Here is a 19,269-nt window from a genome sequence, read left to right as displayed (position 1 = left end):
TGTTCTGGGTCCTCTTCCATGTGATTTTTGTAAATGATTTGGATGAAGGAGTAGAAGGGTGGATTAGTAAATTGGCAGATGAAAAATAAAGGTCGAGTTGTAGACAGTGCGGAGGGCTGTTCTAGTTTACAAAGGGACATTCAGAGGATGCAGAGCTGGGCTGAGAAATGGCAGATGGAGAATAACCCTGAAAAGTGCGAGGTGATTCATTTTGGAAGGACAAACTTGAAAGCAGAATACAGGGTTAACGCAAAGATTCTTGGCAGTGTGGAGGAGCAAAGGGATCTTGGGGTTCATGTCCACAGTTCTCTGAAAGCTGCCACCCAGGTGGATAGATTTGTTAAGGTAGTGTATGGTGTGCTAACTTTCGTTAGTAGAGGGATTGAGTTCAATAGCTGTGAAGTTATGCTCCAGCTAGAAAAAAACGCCTGGTTCGGCCACATCTGGAGTATTGTGTCCAGTTCTGGTTGCCTCATTACAGGAAAGATGTGCAAGTGTTGGAAAAGGTGTAGAGGAGATTTACCAGGATTGCACCTGGAGTTGGGGGGCAGGGGGGGGGGGGGGGGGGGGGGAAGAGAGAGAGAGAGAAGAGGTCTTACGAGAAAGGGCTGAGCGCGCTATGGCTTTTCTCTTTAGAACGAAGGATGAGAGGTGATTTTGTAGAGGTGTACAAAATGATGAAAGGTATAGATGGAGTAAATAGCCACAGACTTGTTCCTTTCACTTTTGTAGGATGTAGCTATTACGAGGAAGCATAGTTTTAAAGTGAGCGGAGGTAGAAATAGGAGACATCAAAGGTAGGTTCTTTACTCAGAGAGGTTGGGGCGTAGATCGCAATGCTGGAGAGGACAGTGGAGTCGGTCTCATTAGGGGCATTCAAGCAGCTATTAGATAGGCAGATGGATGACAGTAGAAGGTAGGAGTGGAGGTTAGATAGGCCTTAGGTTTATGGTAAAAGTTTGGCACAACATCGTCAGCTGAAGGGCCTGTTCTATGTTGTAGATAATGGACAGAATTGGAAGCCAGGAGGTGGGCTACACGTCACAGTATTCCTAGCACTGTTCTTGTAGTCACTGTTTATGTGACAAATCCAAGGATGTGACAGTCAGGAATCCTGTGGTGAAAACACGATGGAATGTTAGAGTGATGATTAGATTGTCTCTTATTGGAGATGCCCGTTGCCCAGTATTTATGGCACAAAAATGTTACTTGCCACTTGTCAACTCAAGCCTGGATAGCATCCAAGTCTTGCTGCATTTGAACAGGGGGTGCTTCAGTATCGCAGAAGTCGCGACTAATGTTGGACATTGCGCAATCATCGAACATACCCACTTCTGACCTCCTGATGGAGGAAAGGTTATTGCTGCATCAACTGAAGATGGACGGATCTTGGACCGATTACAGCAAGGATATTATTAAGAGAGAGTTTATTAAGGAGAGAGTTTAGAAAAGATTTACCAGCATATTACTGGGAATGAGCATTTGGTTCATAAGGAGGCGCCCGGGGCTTTGTTCACTGGAGTCGGAGGTTGAGTCTTGTCCTTAGAGGTTTATAAAATCAAGAGGGGTACAGAGAAAGTGAATGGCAGGTGTCATTCCCGATTGTGTGGGATTTCAAGTCTAGGGGCATATTAAAACCTTCTCCTTTCGCTTTTAAAGAGGAATTGAGAGGCAATTTTTCAATGTTACACAGATTGGTCTGTGCATGGGAAGAACTTCCACAAGAAGTGTGGGCGTGGGTATAGTATCAGTGTTTAGAAGGCATTCGGACAAATACACGAGTAAGAAATGTATAAAAGGATATAGGCCAACCACAGGCAACTGGGACTAGTTTACTTTGTGATTATGGTTGGCATGGACTGTTTGGACTGAAGAGTCCATTTCTGCACTATATGAATCTACGACACTATCCTGAGGAAGATCTGCAGAGAAGTCCTGGAGCTGAAATGACTGAACTCCAACGACCATAGCCATCTTCCTGCATGCCAGGTATAACTCCAACTCGTGTAGAGCTCGCCCCCCCCCCCCCCTCCACCCCCCACTCTGTTGAATGCAACATCCAAATCAAGGACTGTCACCCTCATCTTATCAAGAGTGCAGCAGACATTAGGAGTTGAATAGTCTACTTCTGTTCCAAGTGTGAAACCATCAAGAAACACATGATCTCTCAGGCCTCCTGCCACAGCTCAGAAAAACTGAAACTTTTAATACAACTGTTAAATTCTACTAAAGTCCTTGCTTAAAAGGGTCAACTGCTTACCCAGCTTTCATCAATGGAAATGCAGCTGTGAATGCAAGTACTATATTTATAATATTTTCTAAAACTAGCATTCAAACTAAGTAGGAACAAATCTGCAGTTTTAAAAGCTAATCGATTTCCCATGATTTACAGATAAGTTTTGCTTTAAGTCTCCAATGAATGCAATCATTTCCCTAAATGCTCAACAAAACAAAGTGTCAACTACATTTGGGAACCTCTGAGAATCTGTCTGAAATTCACATGTTAGGTTTCCAAAACGCCAGCCATCTTTTTCTTGGAGCGGTTTATAAAATCATGAAGGGCATGGATAGGGTAAATAAGCAAGGTTTTTCGCCCCCCAGGGTGGGGAGTCCAAAACTAGAGGGCATAGGTTTAAAGTGAGAGGGGAAAGATATAAAATAGGCCTGAGGGACAACATTTTCATGCAGACGGTGGTGTGTGTATGGAATGATCTGCCAAAGGAAGTGGTGGAGACTGGTGCGATTACAACATTTAAAAGGTATTGGATGGGTACATGAAAACAAAGGATTTAGAGGGATATGGGCCAAATGCTGACAAAAAGGACTAGATTTAAACAGGATATTTCATATCTGTTTCCATGCCGTACATCTCTGATTGCTATTATCGCAGGGTTAATCCTACGGAAACAAGTAGGCAAGGGTTGGGAATTTGGAGTCAGTCACATGGGACGTTCCAAGGCAATGCTACAAGAGGTTTCTTTTCTGGGTGGGGGGAGGGAGGAATGTGGTAGTGGTGGCAGTCAAGGAAAGGGGCACTGTAACAAGTGTTCATAGATCTACGATCAAAATGGATCGCCCACCATGCAATTTAATGCAGCTCCCCGATTATAAACAATTCTCAAAAAGGTGAAGGTCTCTCATGACCTATCCCATAGCCAGCTCCTAATCTTGCTTTTACTCACTGTGTATTCAGTAGTTCCCTTGGGCTTCTGGAAAGACATCCGACGGACATCCTTCTTCTCCTGGGTTGTTTTTTGCTCAGCATCTGAAAGCAGAGGAGACAATGTGAGAGAGTTAGATCCAGGTTTGCATCCCTTAGCTGCTCAGAGTCCTGAATCCAGTTTGTTCAAGGGGGCTCACAATCATAAGCACTGGCTTCGCTTCACAGTGATCATAAAGTTATACCTTCCGTCTCCTGGGGTCTCAGTAGTTTTGTTTTTTTCGATGGGTAAAAACTATACAGTCAGCATACACGGAGCTCAATGAACATTGCTCATGGATCAGAATGAATTCACCTTCAAGGTCATCTCATCTGACTCCATTCTCCATTTGCAAACTGCTGTCCCAACAGGAAGAAGTGTTTAACCCTTAAACAACTGAACTGCAGCCTGCTCTTTCACATCAGGGCATTTCACATCCTTGCATATTAGCCCATTTGTCCTTTCTAAACAGGTACAGCAAGCGTTTTAAGTCTATTGGCTCCTGTGTGGCCAGGCATGCCAGTTGGTCAAATTTTTCAGTTAATCAAGAAATGCGCATAATAAATATAAAAACACAACATGTAACAGAAATGTAACACAGGGGACGTACACATCACTGATATGCTTTACTTCAACATAAAATCACGTGAATAATAATGCAACTTTGCCTTAAAACTTACCAGCAGAGAGCCTTCTCACTTGCACCCTCAACTAACTACTGACTACAATGGTCATCAGAGATCACGGTAATACAGTAAACGTCCAGAATTTCAAGTAATAATCTTTTCTAGTTTATTAAGTGCCAGTTCATAAAGTGCCAGTTAAAACAAAGCTTGCTGTATTACTACTTAGAAAAAGTGCCTTTCTTCACCATCATACAAACTCTCAGTTAGTGATGCGTAAGAAATCAAGTAACTTAATTTCCTGCGACCGGAGAGACTTTTAAAATAATCTAAACCTTATTTCTGAGTTACTTTAAATTAATGTTTTACAAACAAATTAAAAGGTTCAACAATACTGACTTTATGAAAATTTTGTTACTTATGGCCACAACAGTATTGTGACAATGGCCCATGTCTCATGTCCAAAATGGGGGGCAACTGTAGCTCAGTCACTACTACTCCTGCCTCTGACCCAGAGTTCCTGGTTCAGGTCCTAGGTCAGGCTCAAAAATAAACCATGTGAGAGAGTATTGAGGAAGTACGGCACTGCCAGGCTGTCACCTTTAAGAGAAGACGTTAAGCCGAGGCGACAGCTGCCTGCTCAGGTGGATATAAAAGATCCAACGGCACAACGTAAGAGAAGAGCAGGTCCTGTTCTCCTTCATGAGCTGAGTTAACATTAATCCCTCACTCAACATCACAAAAACAGAGTAACTGGTCATTAAGTTGCTAAACATATTGAAATAAAAATATGTTGAGGCCCAGTGGCTCTTCCTCGGAGCTGAAGATAGTGAGGAAAAATCTTGGTTTATAGGTAGAAAATAGGGTGGGGGGAGGGGGCTAAGGAGGAAATGGTGGGTGGGGACAGATCCCAAAAGGGAGAGAACAGATTGTCACCAATCTGGTCAGGAGTGTGAATAGCTACTAAAACAGACAGTGCAGTGTGGGATAAGAACACAGGACAGCTCAATAGTGAGATCAACTTTCAGGCTTTGAGGCCAGAAGGCCTCTGGGTCCCCAACTATGGGGGTCTAAATTTGACAGTCCCAGTCTTATTTTTTGGAGGAGGCCAGTCTACTTTGTGTCCCAAGATCTCATTTATTAGTGCCTCCCATTAGATTTCTTTTCATTCATTTGTGGAATGTGGGTGTCGCTGGCTCACCAGCATTTGTTGACAACCCCTAGCTGTCCTTGAGAAGGTGGCAGTGAGCTGCCTTCTTGAACACTGCTGTCTATGTGATGTAGGTCAATTCACACTGTCCTCAGCAAGGAAGGTCCAGGATTTTGACCCAGCAGTGGGTTAATTACGATGGAATGGAATGGCAATATATTTCCGAGTCAGAATGCTGAGTGGCTCGGACGGGAGCTCGAGGTTGGTGGTGTTTCCATGTATCTGCTGCTCTTGTCCTTCCAGGTGGAAGTGATCATGTGTTTGGAAGATGCTGAAGATCTTTGGTGAATTGCTGCAGTGCACCTTGCAGGTCGTACACACTGCTGCTAATAAGCATCTATGGTGGAGGGAATGAATGTTTGTGGGCGTGATGCCAGTCAAGTGGGCTGCTTTGTCCTAGACGGTATCAAGCTTTGAGAGTTGTTAGAACTGCACCCATCAAGGCAAGAGGTGATATTCTATCGCACTCCTGACTTACACTTGTAGATGATGGACAGACTTTGGGAAGTTAGGAGTTGAGTTACTCACTACAGAATTCCCAGTCTCTGACCTGTTTTTGTAGACAATGTTTACGTGGAGGTCCAGTTCTGTTTCAGGTCATTAGTAACCTCCAGGATGTTGACAGTAGGGGATTCAATGATGGCAACACCATCGAATGTCAAGGGCCACTGTTAGATATTTTTCTTGTTGGTAAATACCCCAGTGTCAGTGTCTGCTGCTCAGATTCCAGCTCATGAACTCCAAGTCAAAGTTTCTCTAACTACCAAAATCTTCTGCAGAGGTGGTCAGTATCAATCACACCAAAGTCCAACAGTTCCCATACATTACAGGTGCAACACATCACTTGCCCAGTCATTTCTAATGCATTCTATGTAATGAACTTGGATGTTAATACTTGAAAACTGAATTCCTTAACCGAGGTCTTCAGCTGTAAGAATGTTTCCTGGTTTGAGGTGGGGGGAGGGGGTAAGGAGTAAATGATAGCTAGAGATCGAGCCCAGTCCCAAAGAGAGAAAAGAACAATTGGACACATAAAGGGACACAAGTTTGGAGGGCTGAAGAGCCGGTTCCTTTTCTGTTTCGTCACTTGTTCTAAACCATTTGGCCAAATCAAATTTACATGGAAGAAGTACCCACCAATCACTTACCTGTGGAATGATGCTTTAAACCAAATAGGTACAAACCACTGGAAGTATCTCTGCTGTCATAATTTTGAAAAAAAAACCTCCCTCACCACTTCCCTGCCCATCCAAGCACATTTTGTTCTTTCTGAATCTGCTTTCACTGCTCAAATCTGTGCAGTCACTCTCTGCCCTCTGTACTATGTGAAGTTGTAATTCCCCACTTTCAGAACAAAAAACAAAGAAGATTACAGCACATGAACAGGCCCTTCAAGCCTGCGTCAATCCAGGTCCTCTATCTAAACCTGTCGCCTATTTTCCAAGGATCTGTATCCCCCCGGCTCCCTACCCATTCACGTATCTGTCTAGATACATCTTAAATGACACTATCGTGTCCACCTTGACCATCTCTGCTGGCAATGCGTTCCAGGCACCCATCACCCTCTGTGTAAAGAACTTTCCAAGCATATCTCCCTTAAACTTTCCTCCTCTCACTTTAAACTCATGACCCCTAGTAATGGACTCCCCCACTCTGGGGAAAAGCTTCTTGCTAGCCACCTTGTCTATACCCCTCATGATTTTGTAGACCTCAATCAGATTCCCCCTCAATCTCCGTCTTTCTAATGAAAATAATCCTAATCTACTCAACCTCTCTTCACAGCTAGCACCCTCCAGACAAGGCAACATCCCAGTGAACCTCCTCTGCACCCTCTCCAAAGCATCCACATCCTTTTGGTAATAGGGCGACCAGAACTGTATTCCAAACGTGGTCGAACCAAAGTCCTATACAACTGTAACATGCCCTGCAAACTCTTGTACTCAATACCCTGTCCGATGAATGAAAGCATGCTGTTTGCATTCGTGACCACTCTCTCCACCTGCGTTGCCACCTTTAGGGTACAATGGACCAGAACACCCAGATCTCTGTGCAATTTTCCCCAGGGCTTTTCTACTTACTGTATAGTTCGCTTCTTGAATTGGATCTTCTGAAAGGCATCACCTCGCGTTTGCCCAGATTGAACTCCATCTGCCATTTCTCCATACAACTTTCCAATCTATCTATATTTTGCTGCATTCTCTGACAGTCCCCTTTACTATCTGCTATTCCACCAATCTTAGTGTCATCTGCAAACTTGCTAATCAGACCATCTACTCCTTCATCCCAGATCATTTAGGCACATCACAAACAACAGTGGTCCCAACACGGATCTCTGTGGAACACCACTGGTCACAGTTCTCCATTTTGAGAAACTCCCTTCCACTACAACCCTCTGTCTCCTGTTCCCCAGCCCGTTCTCTATTCATCTAGCTGGTACACCCTGGATCCCCTGCGACTTCACTTTCTCCATCAGTCTACCATGGGGAACCTTATCAAATGCCTTACTGAAGTCCATGTATATGACAACCATAGCCTTTCCTTCATCTATCAACTTTGTCACTTCCTCAAAGAATTCTATCAAGTTGGTAAGACATGTCCTTACCCGCACAAAACCGTGCTGTCCATTACTAATAAGACCATTTTCTTCCAGATGTAAATAGATTCTATCCCACAGTATCTTGTCCAGCAGCTTCCCCACCACTGATGTCAGACTTGCCGGTCTATAATTACCTGGACAATCCTTGTGACCCTTCTTAAACAAGGGGTCAACATTAGCAACTCTCCAGTCCTCTGGGACCTTACCCGTGCTCAACGAGGCTGCAAAGATATCTGTTAAGGCCCCAGCTATTTACTCTCTCGTTTCCCTCAGTAACCTGGGATAGATCCCATCCAGACCCGGGGACTTGTCCACCCTAATGCCTTTTCAAACACTCAACACTTCCATCCCCCTCCCTTTATGCTGACTTGACATAGAGTAATCAAACATCTACCCTTAACCTCAACATCTATCATGTCCCTCTCCTCAGCGAAAACCGACGCAAAGTACTCATTAGGAATCTCACTCATTTTCTCCGACTCCTCGCATAACTTCCCTCCTTCGTCCTCGAGTGGGCCAACCCCTTCTCTCATTCCCCTCTTGTTCTTTATGTATGAATAAAAGGCTTTGGGATTTTCCTTAACCTTGTTTGCTAAAGACATTTCATGACCCGTTTTATCCCTCTTAATTCCTCCTTGCCGATTGGTCCTACTTTCCTGATATTCTTCCAAAGCTTTGTCTGTTTTCAGTTGCTTAGACCTTATGGATGTTTCCTTTTTCCTCTTTGCTAGTTTCACAATTTCACCTGTCATCCATGGTTCCCTAATCTTGCCCTTTCTATCCCTCATTTTAACAGGCACATGTCTGTCCTGCACTCTAATCAACCTCTATTTAAAGGCTCCCACATATCAAATGTGGATTTACCCTTAAACAGCTGCTCCCAATCCAAATTCCCCAGCTCCTGCTGAATTTTGTTACAGCTGGCCTTTCCCCAAACTGAGCACTCTTGCTTTAGGACCACTCTCGTTTTTGTCCATTGATATTCTAAAACTTACGGAATTGTGATGATGATTCTCAAAGTAATCTCCTACTGAAACTTCAACCATCTGGTCGGGCTCATTCCCCAACACCAGGTGCAGTATGGCCCCTTCAAGAATTGGACTATTTACATATTGCTCTCGTAAACCTCCTGAATGCTCCTTACAAATTCTGCTCCATCTAAACTCTTAATGCTAAGTGAACCCTAGTCAAAGTTGGGAAATTTAAAATCTCCCATCACCACCACCCTGTTGCTCCTACATCTTTCCGTAATTTGTCTACATATTTGTAACTCTATTTCACGCTCGCTGTTGGGAGGCTTGTAGTACGGCCCCAACATTGTTACTGCACCTTTCCTATTTCTGAGCTCTGCCCATATTGCCTCATTGCACAAGTCCTCCAAAGTGCCAGTAATGCAACTCCTCCACCCCTTTTACCTTCCTCTCTATCCCACCTGAAGCATCTATATCCTGGGATATAGAGTTGCCGATCTTGCCCTTCCTTCAACCAAGGCTCAGTGATAGCAATAACATCATACTCCCAGGTACTAATCCAAGCTCTGAGTTCAGCTGCCTTACCTTCTACACTTCTCGCATTAAAACAAATGCGACCACTTGTCCCTTTGCATTCATCATCAGCTCTCTGCCTCCTCTTCCCCTTCGTCGTCACTTTCTTCTGCTCCTTATGAAGGTGCTTACCTGCGAGCAGCTTAGTTGAAAATTCTCAATATGGGCCTCAATCCTTCACTTTCAACATGCAACAAAAAAAACAATCTTACTGGCCTTTTAGTGCCAATGAGTAAGTTGAAATTAATAATTTCTGAAAATCTGACACCCTGTTGAATTTAACAGCATTTACAATAAGAGCTCTCCCACAATACAAGGAGATTGACTGGTAAAACAGATGAACTTAGAACGTTGATCAAAACATGGGAGAGTGACATTTTTGCAATCACTGAGACATTGCTGAAGAAAGGTCAGGACTGGTGGTTTAACTTTGAACCTACAGAAATTTCAAGTGGGATGAGGTGGCATGAAAGATGTCATTGCATTACTGACAAAGGAGATCATGGCTACAATAATGAGATAGGGTGTCTTTAAAAGCTCTTCAAAACAAGCCGTTAGAATGATCAGTGATAATAAAGGATGATCACTTTGCTGGGATTATAGTGCAGGCTTCTCAGAAGTCAGAGGGTGAAAGCGGAGCAGATATATTGACAAACCACAGACAGCTGAGAGAGGAACAAGGTTATACTGGTAGGGGATTTCAACTTTGTTAACATTGACTGGGATTGCTCTAGTGAATTTTTAAAGAGCATTCAAGAGACCTTTTTTTTAAGTGCCAGTACACAGACAGTCTGAGGAGAGAAATTGGAAAGTGTTACACCTAATCCTAGTAAATGTAGCCAAAGTGGTTGAGATTTCAGAGCGCAAGCATTTTGGGCACAGTGATCATAACTCTAAGTTTCAAAGTCATTATGGAAAGGGATAATGATTCACAGATTCCCTACAGTGTGGAAACAGACACTTCAGCCCAACAAGTCCACACCAAACCTCAGAGCATTCCAACTACACCCATCCCCCTACAACCCACCTAATCTGGACACAATGGGCAATTTACCATGGCCAATCCACCGAGCCTGCACATCTGACTGTGGGAGGAAACCGGAAACCCGGGGAAACCAACGCAGAATTGAGGAGAATGTGCAAACTCCGCACAGACAGTCGCCCGAGGTTGGAAGTGAACCCGGGTTCCTGATGCTGTGAGGCAGCAGTTTTAACCACTGAGCCACTGTGTCACCCCTGAGTCATCGTGCCGATAGTGTCAGAGTTAAGTGTCGTAATTGGGGGAAAGGCTAATTTCAATATCATTGGGCAGGATATGTCAAACAGGCAGAGCAGCTACTTGAATGTAAGTCAAAATTTGAAAAATGGGAGTCTTTTAAAAGCAGTACAGTGAAAATTCAGGGCCAGCATGTTCGTCTAAGAATAAACGGCAAGGACAGCAGGTCTAGGGAACTCTGGATGTCAAGGGAGTTTGAGTAAAGAGAGTTTGAGAGTTTGGTAAAGAAAAAGGTGAAGCATATGTCAGATAATGCATTAAAAACAGGACAGGCTCTTCAAGCATAATGTGGGAGGTTACTTAAAATTAGGCAGGCAAAGAAGGGTCACAAAATCTTGTTGGCAGACAGCATCAAGGCAGAAAACCACAAGGCTTGTTAAACGTGTATTAAGTGTGAGATTATCAGGGAAACAGTGAAAGGGGAATCTGTGCACGGAGCCAAAGGATGTGGTTCAGGACTTTAAATTTATCCATCTCATCTGCATTCACAAAGGAGAAAGACATTGTCGCTGGAGATTTCAGTTAAGATGGTAAGATTCTGAAGTGTACTAAGATTAATAAGGAGGAGGTACCAGACATTTTAGCAGGCAAAAAGATACACAAATCTCCAGGGTGTGACAGATGAGTCAGGATTGCAACAAAGGAGATTGCTGGAGCCCTGGCAGAGATATTTATACATTACTGGCCACAGTTGAAGTACTAAGTGACTGAAAGACAGCTAATGTAGTTCTTTTGTTCAAGGAAGACTGGAGAGTAGGCCAGGTAATTAAGACCAGTTAGTCTGACAATATGGTAGGAAAATTAATGGAAAAAAAATTTCTCAGGGATGGGATTAATCAACACTTGGAAAGATGGGAATTGATCAGGGATAGTCACTGCTTGCTATGTACATGAAAGACTTGGACGTGAATAAAGAAATTATAATTAGTAAGTTTGTAAATGACCAAAATCAGGGGACTTGTTGATAGCAAAGAGGATGATCTCAGGCTAATGTCTGGTACTTATCAGCTGGCAAATAGGGGAGACAATGGCAGATGGAATTTAATCTTGGTAAGTGTAAGGTGATGCATTTTGAGTGGTTAATAAGGGAAGGATTTACACAATGAACAGATTCCTAAGGAGCACTGAGGAACAAAGTGACCTTGATACACAAGTCTGCAGATCCCTGAAAGTGTCAGCGCATGTAGATAGGGTGGTGAAGGCGGCATATTAGATACTTGCCTTCGCTAGGCTGAACGTAGTATATTGGAACATGAAGGTCTTGTTGAAAATTTATACTACGTGCAGTTCTGGTTGCCACTGGTGAGGGTGCAGAGAATTTTCACCAGGATGGTGCCTGGGATGGAAAGTCTCAGTTATGAGGAGAGACTGGATAGGCTGGGTTATCTCTGGAGTAGAGGAGGGTGAGGGGTGAATCTGAGGTATGCAGAAGTATGAGAGGCATTGACAGGGTAGATCATGAGAATTTTTCCCCCATCATTGATATAGAACATAGAACATAACAGCACAGTACAGGCCCTTCGGCCCTCGATGTTGTGCTGACCTGTCATGCCAATCTCAAGCTCATCTAACCTACACTATTCCAAGTACATCCATATGCTTGTCCAATGACGACTTAAATGTACCTAAAGTTGGCGAATCTACTACCGTTGCAGGCAAAGCATTCCAATCCCTTACTACTCTGAGTAAAGAAACTACCTCTGACATCTGTCCTATATCTTTCACCCCTCAATTTAAAGCTATGCGCCCTTGTGCTCGCCATCACCATCCTAGGAAAAAGGCTCTCCCTATCCACCCTATCTAACCCTCTGATTATTTTATATGTTTCAGACCAGACAGCACAAGGTTTAAGTTAAGTAGTAAGTGGTTTAGGGGGGATCCAACGAAAAATGCTTTTTTTGACCAAAAGGGCAACAGAAATATGGACTGCATTGCCTGGAGAGTGTAAAGCAGGCAGATACTCTCGCAACATTTAAGAAGCACCCAGACCAACACAAAATGCCAGGCCATGGGAAGCTATGATCCACGTGCAGGGAAATAGGATTCGTATAGTTTGGTGTTTGTTGGTGGGCACAAACATAACGGGCAGAAGTACTAGTCTTCAGCCAATTCATTCCAGATGATATCAAAAAATTGTTGGAGGCACTGGATACTGCAATGGCTATGGGCTCTGGCAATGATCCAAGCAACTGAAGACTTGTGCTCCAGAACTTTCTGCATCCCCTGCTAACCTGTTCCAGTTCAGTTACAGTAGTGGCATTTGTCTTATAATGAGAAAAACTGCTCAGGCACGTCCTGTATGCAAAAAGCTGCACAAATTCAACGCAGCCAATTACTTCCCAATTAGTCTAGCCTCGATCATCAGTAACGTGATGGACAGTGTCATCAATAGTCCAATCAAGGAACACCTGCTCAGCAATAACCTACTCACTGACAGCCAGCCTGGGTTTCACCAGGGTTATTAGCTCTAAACTCATTACAGTCATGGTTCAAGTTTGGGCAAAGAGTTGATTCCAGAGATAAGGTGAAAGTGACTGTTGTTGACAAATTCAAATAACATGAACAGGAGCAAATTATAAAATTCAGAGGAACAAAGGTGGCACAGATCCCTGAAAGTGGCAGGGCAGGTTAATAGGATAATTAGGAAGGCATATAGAACACTTGCTTTTCAGTTGAGGGAGAGATTGTAAGAGCTGGGAGGTTATGTTAGAACTATATCAGACTTCAGGTGGGTTGCAGCTGGAGTACTGCATGCAGTTCTGGTCTTCCTATTATAGGAAGGATGTAGTTGTGCTGGAGGGGATGAAAAGTATACTTACTAGGATGTTGCCTGGGATGGAGCACTATAGCTATGAGGAGAGGTTGATATGCTCAGGTTGTTTTCCATGGATTAGAGAAACTTGAGTTGGAGCTGACAGTAATGGTTGAGATGATGAGGGTCATGCATAGATGAATAGAATGCAGCTATTTCTCATAGCCAAAGGTAGACAAGAGGGCATAATTTTAAGGTGAAAGGCAGGGGGTTGAAGAGTGGATGTGAGAAAATGTTTTTCACCCAGTGTGGTGGCAGTCAAGAATGCACTGCCTGGGAGGGCAGTTGAGGCAGGAAACCTCACTATCTTTGTAAACCACTTGAAATGTCATAACATTCAAGGCCGTGTGGCCAGAACCAGAAGATTATACTAGTGCAAATATAGTGTAAATGTGGTGGAACAGATATCTGAGCCAAAGGGCCTTTATGATTCAAGGCTGGTTAGAGTCATACCTAGTACATTGCAAGATGGTCATGGCTGTTAGAGGTCAGTCATCTCTGCGGAGGTTTCTCAGGGTTGTAACCCAGGCTCAGCCATCTTCAACTGAATCAATTCCCTTACCACACTCCCCTCTATCACAAGATCAGCCATGAGGTATTTTCACTGACGACTGCACAACGTTCAGCACCACTTGCAACTCCAAAAGTACTGAAGCATTCCAATCCTAAACTTAGCAAGGCCTGGACAATCTCCAGGCTTGGGCTGACAAGTGGCAAGTAACATTCATACCACAAATGCCGGATAATACCACCTTCTCCAATAAGAGACAATCTAACTTCTGCCCTTTGACATTCAAAGCGTTAACATCACCAAATATCCCACAAACATCATTCTGGGGGGAAATCAATGATCAGAAATGGAACTGGACCAGTTATATGGATACAGTGGCAACAAATGCAAGTCAGAGGCTAGGAATATTATACTTCCTAACTCCCCCAAGCCTGTCCAAGTACCACGACACAAGTCAGAAGTGTAGTGGAACACTCTCCAACTGCCTGGATGAGACCAGCTCCAACAACACAAGAGATATTAGGAACTGCAGGCGCTGGAGAATCTGAGATAACAAGGTGAAGATCTGGATGAACACAGCAGGCCAAGCAGAGGAGCAGGAAGGCCGATGTTTCGGGTCTAGACCCTTCTTCAGAAATGGGGGAGGAGAAGGGGTTCTGAGATAAATAGGGAGAGGCGAATAGAAGATAGATAGAGGAGAAAATAGGTGGAGAGGAGACGGTCAGAGGCGGGGATGAAGCCAGTAAAGGTGAGTGTAGGTGGAGAGATAGGGAGGAGATAGGTCAGTCCAGGGGGCAGGATGAGGCTAGTAGTTTGGAGATAGGGGTGGGGCTTGAGGTGGGAGGTGGGGATAGGTGGGAGGAAGGACAGGTTAGGGAGGCGGGGATGAGCTGGGCTGGTTTTGGGATGCAGTAGGGGGAGAGGAGATTTTGAAGCTTATGAAGTCCACATTGATACCATTGGGCTGCAATGTTCCCCAGTGGAACCCTCCTCCCACCTCAAGCCCCACCCTCATCTCCTAACTACCAGCCTCATCCCGCCTCCTTGACCTGTCCTTCCTCCCTGGACTGACAATATTACCAAAGGAATGGTCCTGGAAATATTGGATACATTGATGGTCATCTGGATATACTGGCATGGATTGAGAATTGGTTAACAGGCAAGAAACAGACTAGTAGGCAGTGAATAGTGGAGTAACGCAAAGGTCACTACTTGGACCCCAGCTACTCTCAGTATATATAAATGATTTGGATGAAGGGCCAAATGATGTTGGAGTTTGCTGACGACAAATTTTTGTACACTATTCCTCAACCAACAAATGCAAGCACGAAATATGCCTTCATGGCCACTTGCAGGGAACAGTGGACCTGTATGCCTAAATCTTCCTATATATTGGTGTTATTAAGAGTTCTGCTGAGGGTCCCAGTGCTGATGGCTGTGGAACGCCACTGATCACAGATCTCTAGTCAGAAAGACAGCCTTCCACCTCGACTCTACAAGGCCCCAGCAGCTTCCTTATCTGCCATCCTCAGCATTTTGGGATGGATCCCAACAGATCTGTGGACTTGTATGCCTTAACACTTTTCAAAACATACAACACCACCTTTTTTTTACATTGACATGTCCTAGAATATTAACATACCCCTCCCAAGACTCAGCATCCATCTTGTCCTTCTCCTTGGTGAATAACAATGCAAAGTTAAAGACATCACCCACTTCCTCCAGCGCCATGCATAAATTCCCTTCTTCATCCTTGAGCAGGCCTGGCTTTTTCTTGGTTACACTCTCGCTCCTTACATAAAATGCCTTGGGATTTTCCTTAATCATGTTTGCCAAAGACATTTCATGGCTCCTTTTTGCCCACTTATTCCTTATTTGAGGCATTTCCTGCCACTATCTTTAGAATCTTCAAGAACTTTGTCTGTCTTCAGTTTCCTAAACCCTACAGATACCTTGTTTTCTTTTTGACTAAAAACTTTCGATTTCTCCTGTCACCCAAAGTTCCCAAATCTTGCCATCCTTATTCTTCTTTTTGGGAGGAACATGCTGGTCCTGAATTCTAATCTTTTAAAAGGGTTCCTAAATGTCAGATGTTTCAGGTGAGAGAAAGAGAGAGATGTAAGAGGGGTTCGGAGTTGTGTTACTGCTCAGGGAGAATACTACAGATTTTCTGAGGGAGGACAACATAGATGGTTAATCCAGTGAGGCCATGTGGGGTTTAGCACCAATCTACATTATCTAGTTCCTGCCTTAAATTAGATTAGATTCCCTATTGTGGCAGTTAACCCTCCCCTAGTTTAGTACTTTCATCTGAGGACTATTCTTATCCTATCCATAAACAACCTAAATATTTATAGAATTACAGTCACTGTTACCAAAATGCTCCTCCAATGAAACTTCAATCACCTTGTCAGACTCATTCCACAATTCCAAGACTAATATGGCCTCTCCTCTAGTTGGGCTATTTACACATGGTTGTTTAAAAAAACACACTTTGGCGCAACTGACAAATTCCCTCCCACCACCACCTCACTTCCAAAACCCTGGCTCTGAACTAGTCCCAGTCAACATACGGGAAGTTAAAATCTACAATATTCCTGCTGTTTTCACACTTTGCTATAATCTGTCAACATATCAAATCCTCTATCAACTGCTCACTGTTGAGAGGCCTGTAGCACAATCCCAAAGTGACTGCACCCTTCCTATTCCTGAGTTCTACTCTCTGGCCTCACTAGATGAGCCCTCCAAGGTGTCCTCCCTGCATACAACTGTGATACTATCCATCATCAGTAACACAGCTCCCACATTTTTTTATGTCCTTTCTAACTCGCCTGAAACATATGAATCCCAAAATGTTAAGCTGCCAGTCTTGCTCCTCTCTCAACCAAGCCTCTGTAAATAGATACCTCGCAGTTAAACATAGTAGTCCAAGCTCTAACTTCATCTGTTTTAGTCCATATCATCCTGTAGTCTAGGGCTTTTCTCCTCACTACTTATCAGACCAAATTTCGTGCCATCTGTGAACTTAAATATCATACCTTAAACATTCACGTGCAGAACAGTGGCAAGGGACCCAGCACTAAAACCCTGTTGTACAAAAGACCCAGGCTTCCAGTCATAAAAATACCATTTGACCATCAATATTTGCTTTTTGCCACTAAGAAAATTTTGGATCCAATTTGCTAAATTACCCTGGATAACATTTCATAGCATCATAACCAGTCTGCCAGGACCTGGCCAAAAGCCAATTCTATCATCTTTATCTGGTCTGGCCTACTCTAAACCCATAGCAATGTAGTTGACACTTAAAGGCCTGCTAGGCAATCAAGGATGGGCAATAAGCATTGGCCTACACAACGTGACCCACATCCCTTCAATGAATTCAAAACTCTTTCTTTGTCAATGACATTCCTCTTCTCAAATCTCTCGTGAGCATCTTGAGGTCACTATCCACCAGTAATCTAACCAGACCAGCCAAATAAATCCTGAGCTACAAAGGCAGATCAGAGGTCCAGAATTCTGTTACTCTCTTCCAGACTCTCGTCTTAGGAGGCACATCCCAATCCTTGCAATCTCCATCATACAGATGTACAAGTGCCTCTGTAAGCACTATGTAGAATTAAATTCACATCAACTGCAGTTCAATGAGACAGCGCACCGCCGCCTTCTCCAGGGAAATTAGGAAAGCCCACATCCGATCAATAAATAAAACAATAATACTTGCAGGTCTTTGGCCTACTGTCTGCAGATGTTTCATCTCAAGTTGCTTCTTTGGCAGGTTGCTTCAATGATGGGTTTACCACTGCTTTATGTGGTCAGAGCAAGTAGAGGTGGCATTTCTCAAGCCTACTTCAACAAGAACGGGAGTTAAACTTGTGCTACTGATGTCATTATGACTTACCATCTATCCAACTAGTGCCCCTATCTTGCGAGGGAGGTCTTCAGATCATAAATTGTTCTGTTTTGATTATCCCCCTCCCAGTGTCTTGTATGCATGGGTGTCCTTTCCTCTGAGCTTGCCTTTTTTTTGCTATTAAGTCCCATCCTTCATTCAAATCAATTCCTTTTGTTTACCTTAGAACATAACAGCACAGTGGCCCTCGATGTCGTGCCGACCTGTCATACCAATCTCAAGCCCATCTAACCTACACTATTCCATGTACGGCCATATGCTTGTTCAATGATGACTTAAATGTACTTAAAGTTGGCGAATCTACTACCGTTGCAGGCAAAGCGTTCCATTCCCTTGCTACTCTCTGAGTAAAGAAACCACCTCTGACATCTGTCCTATATCTTTCACCCCTCAATTTAAAGCTATGCCCCCTCATGCTTGCCGTCACCATCCTAGGAAAAAGGCTCTCCCTACCCACCCTCTCTAGCCCTCTGATTATTTTATATGTCTCAAAATTTATCTTTAGTTTGGGGGCAGCTTCATACATTTCACTTTCTTCTCCTGTATACTACTGTATACAACCCTCTATTTTCCAGGCGAGAGAACTGGTTTGTGATCAAGCGTGATACCAACAGCACAGGTTCAATTCCTGCACCAGCTCAAGATCTTTGTCAGAGGTGTGGGGACCCTCAGGTTAAACTACTAGTTGTCTCTATTTCTGGAGAGCAGCCCTATGATCACCTGGGATTATGGCAACTTTATTTTATCTTTGACTTTGGGTCCACGTTATTTAAGAAAAAAAGTTATTCACTGTGTCATACATGCGGGTCAGAAGTGGAATATTCCCTTCCTTAAAAATATAAACGACCACGTTGAGATTATATTGTGAAATAGCAACCAGAGCTTTAAGAAATCAATTCATCCCTATTTCCATTAGAAATCCAGCTCTTTCTTCACCACTGATATTTAATTGCTAATTTGGTGAATGCGATTTGTGACGATTCCTGACACATCTCCTCCTTGTCGAAATAAAACCCTAACTTTATAAACATACCAACAACCGCAGACTGTGTTAATGTTCACCTTTCCGGGTGCAGACTGTGGCGGGGCGGAATCAAAGGCAAAGTATGAACATTTGTCAACTGTTAGCATTCACTTCCCTTTCACACGCACCTCCACGAAAAAATGTGTTAAGTAACAAATACGCAAAAAAAACGCGCTAAATCTAAATAAATTCATTTGCACACTCGAAACTATCGAGACAGGGGAAGCCACGCTATTTCGAAACACAGAACCAAAGTGTTATAAATTTACGCAAAACGAACAGCATTTGCTTCCTTTATCTAAACTCTGCTTTTAAAAAAAAGGCAAAAAGAAACACGTTGAAGCATCTACGAAAAATGCAATGCGCAGCGAGGGATTGCTCAGAGCAGAGAAATGGTAATACAGCTGCCCCTCTGGAGTCAGAGAATGGTGAACGAAGCAAAACTTTATGCAGACGTGCCGCAGTTGGGGATAAATTAGCGAATTACTTGCCGGCGGTAGCGGGCGGAGACGAGACTGGAGGCCCAGAGCCTACAGCCTCCTTCAGCCAGTCAAGGAACT

The 19,269-nt window shown here is 43.6% G+C and overlaps 1 protein-coding gene across 1 annotated transcript in view; it reads right to left on the bottom strand.

Moving 5' to 3' along the window:
- The window catches only part of oxr1a (oxidation resistance 1a), a 451,468-nt gene that overhangs the window by 159,689 nt on the left and 272,510 nt on the right, over positions 1 to 19,269 (bottom strand). Inside the window, exon 3 of the mRNA XM_059646345.1 lies at positions 3,183 to 3,265. Within this exon, the coding sequence (XP_059502328.1) occupies positions 3,183 to 3,265 (83 nt within the window). The remainder of the gene's footprint in view (positions 1 to 3,182; positions 3,266 to 19,269) is intronic.

The sequence above is a fragment of the Stegostoma tigrinum genome, chromosome 5 (assembly GCF_030684315.1).
Source record: "Stegostoma tigrinum isolate sSteTig4 chromosome 5, sSteTig4.hap1, whole genome shotgun sequence".
NCBI lineage: Eukaryota > Metazoa > Chordata > Chondrichthyes > Orectolobiformes > Stegostomatidae > Stegostoma > Stegostoma tigrinum.
This window is presented reverse-complemented; position numbering and strand designations above follow the sequence as displayed.